The following is a 15804-nucleotide window of genomic DNA, read 5'->3' on the forward strand; positions in this document are numbered from 1 at the left end:
TTAACAACAAAGCACAACATCAGTTATTGAAGTAAGAACCATTCATTAATAATAACAATCCCTGAGAAGTCTACCTGCGTGTTGAAAGGGAAGATGTGTCTATCCTCAGTGTCAAATCAACACATCTTCCCCATCTCTCCCTCCACCATATAACCTCCCTCACTCCATACCATCTTTCCCATCTCTCCCTCCACCAGGTGGCATATACCGTCCCTCACTCCATACCATTCTCCCCCTCAAATATACCCCTCTCGCAGCAGTTGTCTCCCTCACTTGAGATACTTCCGTACATTTTCATTAAGTTCAATGCTTTTTAGATTCGGACAGTGGTTGGTTACCACATATATTCCAAGCTCACAAGAGTGAATAGGGTAGTTAAAGAAAGACTATTTGTGTTCATACTCCCAATAATTAACATAAGCCTTGTCCTGAGACAGAAGGATGTTCATTGCCAAAGCGATGCCGTCGCTAATCTTAACTACTGCAGTTGTCTCCCTCATTCAAAGCTTCAGAGCTGATTCCAGTATCTTCCGTTTAAAGGTTGGCCACATGCACACGCCATTCATCACCCACACTCCTGTCACCGACTCCACCTCCACCTCCACATCTCCATTTTATTTTCTCTTCAGAAATTCAACAACTTTGTAAATGGCTTTTGGGGGAAATGATGAATAAATGTTTAAAGATAATCCTAATTCTACAATACTCTACCCCAGGGGTTCGCAATTTTTTTCGGCCCACGACCCCATTTTGATATCTAAAAATTCTCGCGACTCCAACCATATGAAAACAAATATGTAATTAACAGCCAATGTTTACTTTTTTATTTGGGGCTATGGCAGGCAATTGAAAAACAGTCTAAAAGTATTTCTGATTGTCTTCACAACTCACCATCACATCATTTTAATGTGGGGCTATGACAGTCAWTTGAAAATTAGTCTGACATAATGTATCTTATCTCACCACSGTTTATGAGATGGGTGTGGCTTGACGCATGTCGCGTCCAAGCTCCTCAAAGTCAGGGGGCGTGGTCAACAGTGCGCACCTCATCTCTGCTGGCACATCCAACCTGGATCGATATTTGGTTTCAATGCAGACTAGTGCACTGAGTCTGGCTTCACACAGGCAACTGGTAGCCTACCATGAGTTTTATGGTGCTTTCAAGACAACTGGGAACTCTGAAAAATACGAGGTCAAATCATGACGTCAGTGATCTTTAGGTCGGAAATCGGGGCTCAAGAAAGAGGCCAGAGTTCCCGAGTTGGAATTCGGAGTTGGATGACTATTCAAAACTATTTTTCCCAGTCGGAGCTCATTTTTTTACAAGTTCCCAGTTTTCTTGAATGCATTGAAGACGGAAGTCYGAGTTGTCAAGAGTTCCCAGTTCCCCGCAGGGTATATTCCCTTTTGAGTCAGGAACCAAAACTCTGACCCAAAGTGCTCTTTCAAGCGTTGGAGGTGAYCAGTCATCACTATTTTTGGACACTTACAGATGCTGTTCTCTGTTATTTTCTTTTCCTTACACAGAAAGTCAACCAAGTCTGTTTRWTTTTTTTTTACATCCATTGTGAATTACAAAATTTGAGAACAGGCCTGAGCGCTGTAGATGTGGTTTGATGTAGTTTACAATTGAAGWTACCTACTGCAGTATATCTCAGAGTTCTGTGCTRAGSTCTTTTGCAGCCAGTTGCTCTCTTCCATATGGCAGAGGGAGATACATTCATAACAAGAGTGCAGAGGCCTGCCCGCCMTCCCACCATAGATGGAGCCKTATCTGTGCAAAAGCCCATCATTCGATACCATATGGAATCTGTTGTTCGTCAAAATAGTCACGCAGCKCACTGAACATCCCCTATGCCGTTTCATACTCGGGAATCGTGAGACAGAACAATATGTCCTCGTGACTAGAATCCCCCCGACAAAAGTCAAWGCATGGTCATCTCGGTCCTAACAYCTATCGTCCATTTGGAGAGCATAAGCTGGGGAGTTTTTGAGTCGTTCAGTCAGAGCATACATTCTTCYTTTAACAGTGTTATCTGACAAAGGTATTGTTGTGAGTTTCTGTCCCTCTGCCTCCCCACACATTGTTTTCACCATATCAATTGCGGACAGTAATATCAAWYTCTCTTCAATAGTGTGTGGTTTCATYGCYTAGTGGGCTTAGCCATTCACTGTGGGAATGATTCAAGTGCAACGGTCAAGTGCGGCCTTTTCCCATGATCTAAGGGCGCTCTCTGGTTGAATTTAATCTTTTAGATTTTAATAATTTTCATAGGTTTTTAAGGTTAACCACATTACAATCATTTTGAGATACAAAGACGATATTATAATACTTTTTTTTTTTTTGTATATATTTTATTTTCTTAGGGATTTTGGAAATTCTCCCACAACCCCATTTTCACATAAGGCGACCCCACATGGGCCGTGACCCCTAGATTGGGAACCGCTGCTCTAGCCTATGTGACACTTTTCTACTTCATGTGAYGGAGAAGAACAGCATCAACATTGCCTTGATATGTTAACTTGACCAACTTTTGCACATTTTCATTAAATTCAATGCTTTTAATTAAGTCCAGGTTTCCATGTAACTTGACATCCTCACAAACATGGGTTAGGCCATGAATGTTGTAAACCACATACTGGGGACCATACAACTGACTAAAGTGCTGCACAAATGAGATAATGACATCTCCTTGGATGCATTTATCCCAACCTGAATACCCAGTGCGGGACTTAAGCGTCTTGATGTTCACTCTAGCTGGAGTATCACAGGTAACAGAGGTGACAATTAGAGAGAACTGTTTACCTTTGATGACAAACCCCTTTGCAACTCATTAACTAGATCTCTCTGTAAGGACCGGCGCTGGGAGAGGAGAAGCAAGTACAGGGAGTGAACATTTAATGGATAATAGACAAGAAACAAGGGCAGCGTCTGGACAGGGGAAAACGTAATGACATCAATGCTGACAAGGGGAACAAACTGAGGAACAGACAGATATAGAAGGGGCAATCAACAAAGTGAAGGAGTCCAGGTGAGTCCAATGAGRGCTGAAGRGCATAATAATGGGGACAGGTGTGCGTAATGAAGGGCCGCCTGGCGCCCTCAAGCGCCAGAGAGGGGGAGTAGGTGTGACACTCTCAAATAGTCACCGAGGGAAAGTGGCTTTGAGTTACCACAGAATAGTGCAATGATGACCGGCACCTTTACGTAGCCCTGAAGTATCCCTAGGATTGGCCAGAATTGTACACAATAACTTTTAAACAATGGCAAGCCATCGTAGTTCAGATGCAGTCGAAACACGTATCTATCTGGGACTTTAGAACAGGTTTTTAACACATCCTCCCCATCTCTCCCTCCACCAGCTGGCACTGAAACATGAGTGAGTGAGGTATTGCTTCCCACCAGGAGAAGAAGAGTGTCAGATGAATCCTTGGGTTTTCTTGTGGTAGTGTCTGCTGGGGCCAGAGTCTTGCATGGTCTTCAGGAATCTGGTGGACAATGGGCCTCCCMAGTGGCGCAGTGGTCTAAGGCTCTGCATCACAGTGCTAGCTGTGACACTAGAGATCCTGGTTTCGAGTCCAGGCTCTGTCGCAGCCATGCTTTCGACCGGGAGACCCATGGGGCGGCGCACAATTGGCTCATCGTCGTCCGGGTTAGCGACTCCTGTGGCAGGTCGAGCGCAGTGCATGCTGACATGGTCACCAGYTGTACGGTGTTTCCTCTGACACATTGGTGCGGCTGGCTTCCGGGTTAAGTGGGCATTGTGTCAAGAAGCAGTGCGGCTTGGTTGGGTTATGGAGGACGCACGGCTCTCGACCTTCGCCTCTCCTGAGTCGGTACGGAGTTGCAGAGACAAAACTGTACTACCAATTGGATACCATGAAATTGGGGAGAAAAAGGGGTAAAAAAAATGTTTTTTTTAAAGGAATCTGGTGGACTAGAGGTGGACAAGAGCAAAGCAACTGTTGAGGTTGGACTGTCTAAACAATGAACAGGAGCGAGGAAAGGAAAGAATTAATGACATGCATATAGCCAATTGACTATAATGACATGCATATACCCTATAGACTATTGACTATAATGACATGCATAAAGCCTATATAGACTATAATGACATGCATATAGCCTATTGACTATAATGACATGCATATAGCCTATTGACTATAATGACATGCATATAGCCTATAGACTATTGACTATAATGACATGCATAAAGCCTATATAGACTATAATTACATGCATATAGCCTATTGACTATAATTACATGCATATAGCCTATTGACTATAATGACATGCATTATAGGCTATAGCCTCCTAGAGACGTTCATCATCCATATTGTAAATTTAGAGCCAAAAGGTCATGAAGGTCAAAGGTTGGCCCAGCAGTGAGGGTTAAGCATAGGAACAGAGGCTGCGGTACAGTTTTGGAGTTTATAAAGAACGTGGAGTTCCAGGTCCCAGTGGAAATTATTTACATAGGAGGACCAAACAAAACATAAAAATTACAAACTTGAAAAAACACGAGGCTTAAACTAGGTTTTTWGGCTAAGSCCACTTGGGCCCTAAAAAGGTATGCTTCCAACATCAAAGGTTTTCCATGTTCTGGTCTGGTCTGCCGTCACAGCCGTTATGTAGCCTGGCCATAGCTCCTCCTACTAGACAAACCAACAAAAGATGTAAAATGACAAATAACGTTCTCCAAACTYTAATAGGTTGTAGGCTACCCTAAATGTATCCAAGTTAATGATAATGAAAAGACTTCAACTCAATTAGTGATGGGCTGGACGTTGGCTCTCTGTAGGGCGCTTATCACACCACTGTATAACACCCAGCAGGTGGTGCTAAGTCCTTATTCTTGTGGTTCTCAGTTCTGTGTTTTTTGCCAGAAAATGCGGAAGTGAAATAATGGAATTTGATGCCATTCCGGAGGACAGGAATAGGCAACATGAATTGATATATTACAATACAATAAAAMTAATAGGAAATTAAATAGACAAGCGGAATATATCGCTCAATCAAATCATCACGACAGCCGTGTTGAGATGGAGAGCCGTCGCACAGTAACACGAAGGTCGAGAAAGCAACACACCAGGTGAGAGATGAACTGCATTTGCTTCGTTGACAACGTTGGTTGGTCTGTGACTGTCGCTGTTATGGATTTGCCATCCAACCCCATTGTCTGTCTTATTATGAGGCCGACAGACCAACAGAAATTTGATGAGAAGCGATTGATTGATTGCCTTCTGGTCTATCAAATTGCAACATTGTAGGCATACGCAACCGCAACAAAAGGTTATGACCAATATGCAAAAATTGTCWTATATATAAAAAGTATCAACATTGTATCAGAGTTGCATTTTGTTGCTGAAACCAAAAGCGCAGTAACAATGCATTTAATTTCTTACTCCACCCGACACCACACCACTCCTCCTAATCTCCACTGCCAATTCGTAATTCTATCCATAGTCATGTATATTGCCTTGCAGATTGATCAAATTATATCTACTTCGGAAAGCGCCACACGCCTGTAGCCTAGGTGTGGTGCATCCGATGGTGGGCTCGAGGGCGTTTTGTYTCAACAAACGAAAACTTCCACATCATCGCGCTCGGATTCTTCCACGGAGGCAGAGGGACTGAAAGTGGGACGACCCCATGGCCCACGCCCGCTTCCCGGGGAGGACTGCAAACGTGGCCGCTAACCTGACTTCCCCGGTGCTGGGTCGGCCACTGTGCTCTAACGGGACGCCCTGGATCCTCTATCTGTTCGAGCAATGCGTGGATAATGTGTGGGAATACTGGAGTGTAGTCATCGGGCTGATCTCAATGCTCTGTTTCTTGCTGTCTACTCTACCGTAAGTTTCAATGCTCTGTTTCTTGCTGTCTACTCTACCGTAAGTTTCAATGCTCTGTTTCTTGCTGTCTACTCTACCGTAAGTTTCAATGCTCTGTTTCTTGCTGTCTACTCTACCGTAAATTGTCCACGACTGCAGTAGGAAGGCGTTATATAAGGAAAAAGTAGATTGTCTTTTTAATACTAATTCAAATAATTTATCACAGATGTTGTGATCAACGTTTCTCTGACATTCGTTGTTATGATAATACTCATGACAGATGAATTAGCCCATTATCGATGTATTACCATTGCAATGAGAGAGAGTCTGTGTGGCTCTACAAAACCAGTTTAGGAGACCTCTAATCCAAGTATCTGTTTACATGCCACATCATTCTCCCCTTTTCGTTCCCCTTCTCTGCCTCCATTTAATCTCTTGTTGTCTCCTCCCCCCCCACCCCCCCAGACAAGTCTATGAGGCTTATCGCAATGGTAAAGTGGAGGAGGCCATGTCTTTTGGCTTTCTGCTCTTCCTCTTCAGTGGGGACCTCAGCAGTCTAATAGGCTGCGTCCTGACCAGCCAGCTGCCCATCCAGGTATCTAACAAAAGGCACAACTTGGGCAGAGGCATAAGGGAGTTATTGTTTTGATTGTCATATCACTGTCTGCCCAGGCATGCCCTGCTGCATTGTATAGCTGCTGCATTGAAGTTGGTGTCTCTGCATTTACATTCTATCACAAGGGCCGTTTTCCTTTGAACTTTTCCCTGACCATTGCCTATGCTTACCAGCAGGGGGTGCCACTGTCAATCATATTTGATTGTTCTCTCTCTCTCTCTCTCTCTCTCTGTCTCTCTCTCTCTGTCTCTCTCTCTCTCTCTCTTTTCTCTCAGATTGTGACAGTAGTGTTCTACATCTTCACTGATCTCCTGCTCATCTCCCAGTTCCTCTACTACAAGATAAAGAACAACTCATGTAAAAGTAAGGCCAGTGGGATCCTGATATTACACTCTCCGCCCAGTATGGAAACACAATGCCATGGTTGTGTATGTGTGAGAATCAGCATTGTAGATAATGTGCTGTAGGTTCATACTTCCATTGTAAGTGTAATTCTGAGGGTGCAGTCTGTGTACTCACATTATGTGTTACATGCATACCTTATTGACAATGCTAACAGCTATGCCAAGTTATCCATGCCTTTGTGTGTGTGTGTGTGTGTGTGTGTTTTCAAGTAAAATAGTTCCCACTAAAAGTTGATGACTGACAAATGCTCACATTGTAAAGCTCCTTTGTCAGTCCAGTTTGCAGCTGTGGACTGGAACACAAAAGGAAGACATATTGGATTACTTACAATCCAGTGTGTAGTGTGTGAATACTGTGTATGTTATGTGTGTATGTTATGTGTGTTTGTATGTGTGTGTGTGACTCTTCACAGTCCTCGCTTTTCCATAAGGTGTATTTTTATCGTTTAAAAAAAATATTTCACTGCTTTTTAAAAATGTTTTATTAAACCTTTTTTTACCAGGTAAGTTGACTGCGTACACATTCTCATTTACAGCAATGACCTGGGTAATAGTTACAGGGGAGAGGAGTGCGTGCTGCGTGAGTTACTTGATGTGTAATAGAGTTCCATGTAGTCATAGCTCTATGTAGTACTGTCCGCCTCCCATWGTCTGTTCTGGACTTGGGGACTGTGATGAGACCTCTGGTGGCATGTCTTGTGGGGTATGCATGGGTGTCCGAGTGTGCTAGTAGTTTAAACAGCCAGCTCGCTCTATTGAACATGTCAATAAGTAGTGATGAAGTCAATCTCTCCTCTACTTTGAGCCATGAGAGATTGACATGCATATTATTAATGTTAGCTCTGTGTACATTTAAGGGCCAGCRGTGCTGCCTTGTTCTGGGCCAGTTGTAATTTTACCAAGTCCCTCTTTATTGCAACAAAACTATGGCCTGTAGGACCTGACTTGTTGATATTGTTGTTAAGAAGGCAGAGCAGCGCTTTATTATGGACAGATCTCTCCCCATCTTAGCTACTGTTGTATCAATATGTTTTAACCATYACAATTTACAATCCAGGGTTACTCCAAGCAGTTTAGTTACCTCAACTTTCACCATTTCCACATTATTCATTACAAGATTCATTTGAGGCTTAGGGTTTAGTGAGTGATTTGTCCCAAATACAATTATTTTAGTTTTTGAAATATTTAGGACTAACTTATTTCTTGCCACCCATTCTGAACCTGACTGCAGCTCTTTGTTAAGTGGTGCAGTGATTTCACTCGCTGTAGTATCTGACGTGTATAGTGCTGACTCATCCGCATACATAGACACACAGGCTTTACTGAGAGCCATGTCATTAGTAAAGATTGAAAAAAGTAAGGGGCCTAAACAGCTGCCCTGGGGAATGCCTGATTCTACCTGGATTATGTTGGAAAGACTACCATTAAAGAAAACCCTCTGTGTTCTGTTAGACAGGTAACTCTCAATTCACAATATAGTAGGGGTTGTAAAGCCATTACATCCTACGTTTTTCCAGCAGCATACTATGATTGATAATYTCAAAAGCTGCACTGAAGACTAACAAAACAGCTCCCAAAATATTTGTAATATCAATCTCAGCCAATCATCCGTCATTTGTATAAGTACCGTGCATGTTGAATACCCTTCACTATAAGCATGCCGAAAGTCTGTTGTTAATTTATTTACTGTAAAATAACATTGTATTCAGTCAAACACCATTTTTTCCAAAAGTTTACTATGGGTTGGTAACAGYCTGATTGGTCGGCTATTTAAGCCAGTAAAGTGTGCTTTACTATTCTTGGGTAGCAGAGTGACTGTTGCTTCCCTCCAGGCCTGAGGGCACACACTTTACTGTAAGCTTAGATTGAAGAGCTGGCAAATAGGAGTGGCAATTTTGTCCTCTATCATCCTCAGTCATTTTCCATCCAAGTTGTCCGACGCGGGRGGCTTGTCATTGTTGATATACAACAATTTTTTTCACCATTTCCACATTCACTTTACAGAAATCAAAATTACAARGCTTGTCTTTCATAACTTGATCAGTTATACTTGGATGTGTAGATTCAGCATATTTTGCTGGCATGTCATGCCTTCATTTGCTAATCTTGCCAATTAAAAAAAATATTAAAGTAGTTGGCAATATTAGTGGGTTTTACGGTGAATGAGACATCTGAATCAATGAATGATGGAGCTTTTTGCCTTTTGCACAACATTTTTATTTATGGTGCTCCAAAGCTTTTTACTATACTTCTTTATATCATTTGTTTTTGTTTCATAGTATAGCTTTTTCTTATTTTTGTTCTGTTTAGTCACATGATTTCTCCATTTGCAGTAGTTTTGTCAATCGGTTATGCAGTCAGACTTATTTGTCATTCCTTTTGCCTCATCCCCCTCAACCATAAKATTTTTCAATTCCTCATCAATCCTTTGGGATTTAACCGTTTTTATAGTGCATGCTTATTTGTAACTGGTGTAAGCAATTTATTAAATAAATCAAGTGCAGCGTCTGGTTGCTCCTCATTACACACCACAGACCAGCAAATATTATTTACATCATCAACATAGGAATTACTGCAAAACCRCTTGTAGGACCTCTTATATGCAATATTTGGTCCAGCCCTTGGAACTTTGGTTTTCCTAGCTATGGCTACCATATTGTGATCACTACATCAGATGGATTTGGAAACTGCTTTACAGCAGTTTTCTGCAGCATTGGTAAAGATGTAATCAATACATGTGGATTTCATTCCTGTGCTGTTCGTAAACACGCTGGTAGGTTGACTTATAACGAATACTGACTGTTAGCACTTGGTGGTCTATAGCAGCTTCCTACAATAATGGGGTTTAGGTGAGGCAGATGAACCTGTAGCCATATTACTTCAACATTACTTGACATGAGATCCTCTCTAAGCTTTACTAGAATGTGGRTCTGAATATAGACCGCAACACCACCCCCGTTGGCATTTCTGTATTTTCTGTAGATGTTATAARCATTTATTGCTACCACTGTATCATCAAAGGTATTATCTAAGTGAGTTTCAGAGATGGTCAGTATATATGAGTGTCAACGGTTACCTGCAAGTTATCGATTTCATGAAACTTGTTCCTTATTGTTACTCCTTAATTATTTGTTATATTTTATTTTTATTTAGAATTTATTTCTTAAAATTATATTGTTGGTTAAGAGCTTGTATGTAAGCATTTCACTGTAKGGTCTACACCTGTTGTATTCGGCGCATGTGACAAATTAAATTTGATTTGATTTGTTTCTTAGGCTATATACACTACATGACCAAAGTATGTGGACACCTGTTCATCAAACATCTCATTTGAAAATGATGGGTATTAATATGGAGTTGGTTCCCCCTTTGCTGCTATAACAGCCTCCACTCCTCTGGGATGGCTTTCCACTAGATGTTGGAACATTGCTGCAGGAACTTMCTTCCATTCAGCCACGCGTATTAGTGAGGTCAGGTACTGATGTTGGGCGATTAGGCCTGGCTCACATTCGGCGTTCCAATTCATCCCAAAGGTGTTTGATGRGGTTGAGGTCAGGSCTCTGTGCAYGCCAGTCAAGCGCTGTTACCACAAAGTTGGAAYCACAGAATCGTCTAGAATGTCAAACTGAATGTATGCTGTAGCCTTAAGATTTCCCTTCACTGGAACTAAGGGGCCCGAACCATAAAAAACAACTCCAGACCATTATTCCTCCTCCACCAAACTTTACAGTTGGCACTATACATTCAGTGGAGTGAGTAGCGTTGTCGTGGCATCCGCCAAACCCAGATTCGTGCGTGAGTCATCACTCCAGAGAGACGGGCTTTACTGCTCAGGAGTCCAATTGGGCGGGTTAACAACCACTCTAGACGATGTTCGCATGCTTGCGCATGGTGATTACTAGGTTGTGTGTGGCTGCTCGGCTCGGAAACCCATTTCATGAAGCTCCCCGATGAACATTTTGTGCTTATGTTGCTTCCAGAGGAGTTTGGAACTCAGTAGTGAGGTTGCAACCGAGGACAGACAATTTATGCGCTATGCGCATTCTGTGAGCTTGTGTGGCCTACCACTCGTGCAGTGAGCTGTTGTGCTCCTGGAAGTTTCCACTTCACAACAACGAACTTACAGTTGACTGGGGCAGCTCTAGCAGGGCAGACATTTGACAAACTGACTTGTTGGAATGGTGGCATCCTATGACTGTGGCCACGTTGAAAGTCACTGGAGCTCTTCAGTATGGGCCATTCTACTGCCAATGTTTGTCTATGGAGGATTGATGGCGGGTGTGCTCGATGTTTATCCTGTCCGAGGCGATGAAGGGTGGCAGTGTTGTTGAGGTGGGCGGTGTGGCGGGTAGTGTGGTGGGGTATTTGTTGACAGTACCGCTTGTCTGGATGATGTGATTGTCTTTTACGTGAGGCGGCTGTATCAAGTTTTGTTGGACCATGGCAGGTGATATCTTCGAGTAATCGGGAGGTGAGATGGGGCAGGAGTGAGCAGCAAGTCTCTCTGAGAGCTAGGACCAGGTAGGCGGTAGGAAGTCAGCCTGTGGGTTCAGGGTGGGGCTACAGCTAGTAATGCGGTGAGGTGTCAAGGGGAAGGAGCATTAGTATCGTGAGCTGGGTCGGAGCGCGCGGTTAGGGATTGAGAGAGTCGAGTTTCCAGAGGTGGACTGGAGGCATAAGATTAGTTTGTATGTGGTTCCTGGGGTCTTGCTTTTGTTTCTCAGGCACATAGACATCGTGAACAATGATAGTTGATTATCTGAGGCGGGGTTGGGTCATTGTATGTTCATTTTCTCAATGCAGAGCTTGATAATGCGTGGCCCAGAGATTCTAAGGAGCGAAGATGATTTTGCGATGGTGATCGTTGATTGCTTTGTAGTAGATATTCTTATTATCTTATACAGTCTTAATGCCAAGAGATACAAGTAGGTATTTAGTTCTAGCAGATGTCGTAAATGGCCAGTTAAGCCTGTTGATTTCCTCCAAGCTGATCGCACAGATGGTCAACTTGCTAATATCACAATACGGAAACCCAGTGTAGCAAGCAGTGATAGCTTGAAATTGCGTGAAAGTTGGCATTCGTTCACCTACTACGGGAGCTGATATTGGCGCGCTTTTTTCTGAAACTTTGAAGAGCTGAATACATGGTTTTATTAGAATAATTTTCAGGCATCTCTCGAAAGGTTTGCTCCCTTGCGCTGAATAGTGCTTTTACATGGACTAACTAATGTGCCTTAGTCAACAGTTGGTAGGCCTGGCATTTTTATAGCTATGGGTGGGGGAAGAGGCCAGCATATTTGGTATGCCTGGTTGTACATTCTGTTGTAATCGTCTTGCTAGAGAAGTTAGTACATGTAAAGCGATTTTTGCATGATAAACGATGATGTTTCTTAGCGGTATTGAAGAAGGCGATGAGCTGTGAGATGACGACAGTTGGGTGCATTAGGCTAGGAGTGCGACCGTGTTTCTGTTCTGCGCTCCGGAGCGCCGCGCTCGAGACTGACCCCCGGGATCGTGGGCAGTTGGTGAGGCATGATGGACCTAACAGTGTAGACTCATATGGGCTGAGTGGAGGCTGGGTCTTGACAGACAGACCCGTTGGATACTGGGTTGATGAGGGAAGGAGCTCTGAAGATCTGAACCTGCGAGTATGAACCGCACAATAGAAAGGCAGGCAGTAAGGGATGACTTGTAAGAAAAGTAGGGGCGAGGCTGGGCTACGCTTCGGATCAGGGTGAAGAATGTTTTTGAGTCTAGTGTCAGTCCGAGGCTTGTCTCTATCACGAAGGTACGATTGGGCAGAGTGTCGAAGCGTAGCTTTTTGAATCTCGACAGTGGTGAACGGTTGGGTCATAGGTCTGTTGTAAAGATAAGAGCAGGAAATCCAAGTATGCCGAGCAGTTATGACTCCTTTTCCAGGGAAGAGGCGACCCCTGTCGGCTGAGGGCCCGTGCGGACAAGGCCAGTTGGCTGTGGAGAGACTCAGGCGGTGGAGACCTTGAACCAGGTGCCAGGGTAGGTCGGTACGGTTGGAGAAGCGGGGAGATAATGAATAAGTGGAGGAGGTGTGGATTCCCAGGTAAGAGGTTGTAGGACCCTAGTCAGCTGATCAGGTGTAGGACTCCTTCAGTAGTGGTTGTAGGAGTCCGCGAGAAACTATAAGGTGTATGGGTTCGGTCCGTTGATATAGCGAGTGTTAGCTGGTTCTTAACACTCAGTAGCGGCTGTAGGGGTATCTCTAGCTCATGTTGAGATGCAGATACATGGGCCCCAAGTACGAGGTTGTTAGGATTCATTACAGTAGGCTGGTTGTGCAGGACTGCCAGTTATATGGATAGTGTATTGGATTCCCAGTGCTAGCTCCCAGTAGCAGGTGTAGGATTCCGCAGTAGCAAGGTGTGGATTCGTCAGTCCAGTAGCAGGTGTAGGATTCCCAGTAGCAGGTGTAGGATTCCCCAGTAGCGGTTGTAGGATTCCCAGTAGCTAGGTGGTCGGATTAGCCCCAGTAGCAGGGTGTAGGATCCCAGTGCAGGTGTAGGATTCCCAGGAGGACGTAGGAGTCCAGTCAGGTGTAGGATTCCCAGTAGGAGGTAGTACGGAGCGATCCCAGTAGGCAGGTGTAGGATTCCCAGTAGCAGTGTAGGGCAGGTGTAGAGAATCCCTCAGTAAGGGCTGTGTAGGATTAGCAGTGGGTTGTTAGGATTCCCAGTAGCAGGTGAGGTCCCAGTCAGCAGTGAGGATCCGTAGGTGAGTCCCCAGTAGGAGGTGTTAATCCAGGTAGGTTAGGCTCCCAGTAGCTAGGTGTAGGATTCGTCAGTGAGGTGTGTACGGATCCCAGTGCGTGTTGTTGTAGCCCCAGTGGCTGTTGTAAGGAACTCCCAGTGGCGTTGTGACTCAGGAGTGAATTCACTACTCCTGTTTAGCTAAGAATAAGCGCACTTCGCCTTGTGTCGCTCTGCAAAAACAGTTAAGTCCGGGTCACATTGCGTCTTGATATAGGCTAATACACACAGGAGGGTTGAAAAGTTCAGTTAGCTGCCGTTACCATTTGAGTACTGTCAGACAGCTAGGTCTAGCTGGTTCTAGTTTGTCTTACAAGTGTGATTTTTCTAATAATGTGAACAGCAAGAGCACACTCCTCCTTTTAATCTTCACGAGCGAGTGAGCACGCAAGCCAGTTTCGTCTCTGCATGTTATCTGTTGGTGAGAGTAGCATCGGCTACAACCAGTTCCTAGTAAGGTTGCAGCTAACGTTGGGTAGTCTATACAACACAGGTTCCAGTACAGGTTGAGGCTAACGTTGGAGTATGTGTTGCGTAGCAACAGTTCAGTACAGGGTTGTCAGGTGCGTGATAAGCAATGCTGTAGTTGAGGAGGTGGGCTGAAATGGTCGACCTCTACTAATACCAGCAACAATGTGTGGTCGTTGTGTGTCTTCTACCAGAATCTGGCGCCAATAGTTGGAAGTGGTTGGTGTTTTGTGATGTGGAGCTTACCCTGTGGCCTCCTGGTTCTCCAGTTTATGGACTAACAAACCCTCTGGCAAAACGACGGTTGTGTGTGTGTGTGTGTGTGTGTGTGTGTGTGTGTGTGTGTGTGTGTGTGTGTGTGTGTGTGTGTGTGTGTGGTGGTGTGTGTGTGTGTGTGTGTGTGGTGTTGGTTGTGTTGCGTGTGTGTGTGTGGAGAGTGAGAGGCGATAGATCACCAATGTGGTCTGGTGAGTCTCATCTGCCGTATTCTCCTTCCTCTCTGATCTCTCTTCAGGTGCTTCTAACAGCAGTTGGAGATCTCTGGTTATGGAGCCTGGGATACGGCGGGCCTCTCATTATTCTAATTCGACTCTGGTCGAGTCGTTTCAGCCCGGCTCTAGAAAAATGAAGTGCAGTCGTGGGTGTGATTATGGAGGTAAGATGTGACAGGATGGCAGGGTTAGGGGACATGAGGAGTGACAAGAGGGGAAGGAAGGGGTGATAAAGGAAGGCTCAATGTATTTGGGGCCAGAAGAGAAAAAGGAATGCTGTTGTTTGATTTTTTAAAATGAGAAACAGGCGTGAGAGACTGGTGTTTTGTACTGAGTGATGTCACAGCATCTGGACTGGTGGCTCCTGCAGAGAACTCACTGTCACTCCCAATGTGATAATAGTTCCTAGGGATGGCCTAGGAGAGCACAGTACACACACACATTTTTATATATTGAGTGTCTTTGTGAGTATGCATGACTTACTTACAAATCATGCATACTAACACATTGTCAAACTTTGTGAAAATATGTTCGGAACTAATATTATTTTGGAACTTAACAAAAAAGTTGTAAAAATGAAGAAGTAATAGAATGGGGTTAAATTATTAACTACATAACATGTTTTGAAGACTCTAAGCCTAAAATCTTCACTTTTCTCTGTTGGTTTTGAGGTCTAGACGGTAACATCTCCCTGTCTGTCTCCAGTTTAAGCGACAGTCTACAGAGGGRACGTCGTACATGCTGTTTGCCCTGGCCATGATGGGCAACGGYACCTACGGGCTCAGTGTCATTGTGGTTCTACCAGCTCTGGCCGGCTCCAAACAGACCTTCATTCTCAAACATCTGGCCTGGCTCATCGGCAGCCTGGGAGTCCTCCTCCTAGACTTCTTTGTATCTTTTCTTTATCTCCAAGATCATCATTTCACTAAAAGGATAAAGAAGTGAAAGTGTTATTTTTGTCTCTGGAATATTGTTGACTTGTTGTGGTGTGTTTGTGAATGAGCCTTAACTCTCCCAGGTCACCGCCCAGTTCATCATCTATAGGAAGAACCGCTCCGATAAAACCAGCAAGAAGATGAATGTTCCTGAAGTAGAACCTCTGCTCTGTGAAGAGGAGGAGCTGTCCACGTTCTAGAAAACACATGAATAAAGGTGTATCGTTAGAACACATGATTAAAGTTCTAGAGTGAGAATACATGATTGAAGTTCTA

General features: G+C 44.0%; 1 protein-coding gene across 1 annotated transcript; it reads left to right on the forward strand.

Annotated features, from left to right (window-relative positions):
* The first annotated feature begins 4899 nt into the window (after positions 1-4899).
* On the forward strand, positions 4900-15798 carry LOC111982635 (lysosomal amino acid transporter 1 homolog). The gene is made up of 8 exons (XM_024014230.3): positions 4900-5093; positions 5488-5853; positions 6298-6427; positions 6724-6882; positions 12772-12931; positions 14617-14757; positions 15276-15484; positions 15612-15798. The coding sequence occupies exons 2-8, from the start codon at positions 5654-5656 to the stop codon at positions 15726-15728; spliced, it is 1116 nt and encodes a 371-aa protein (XP_023869998.2). The 5' UTR covers positions 4900-5093; positions 5488-5653; the 3' UTR covers positions 15729-15798.
* Positions 15799-15804: the final 6 nt, after the last annotated feature.

This window comes from Salvelinus sp. IW2-2015, linkage group LG22 (assembly GCF_002910315.2).
Source record: "Salvelinus sp. IW2-2015 linkage group LG22, ASM291031v2, whole genome shotgun sequence".
Taxonomy (NCBI): Eukaryota; Metazoa; Chordata; class Actinopteri; order Salmoniformes; family Salmonidae; genus Salvelinus; species Salvelinus sp. IW2-2015.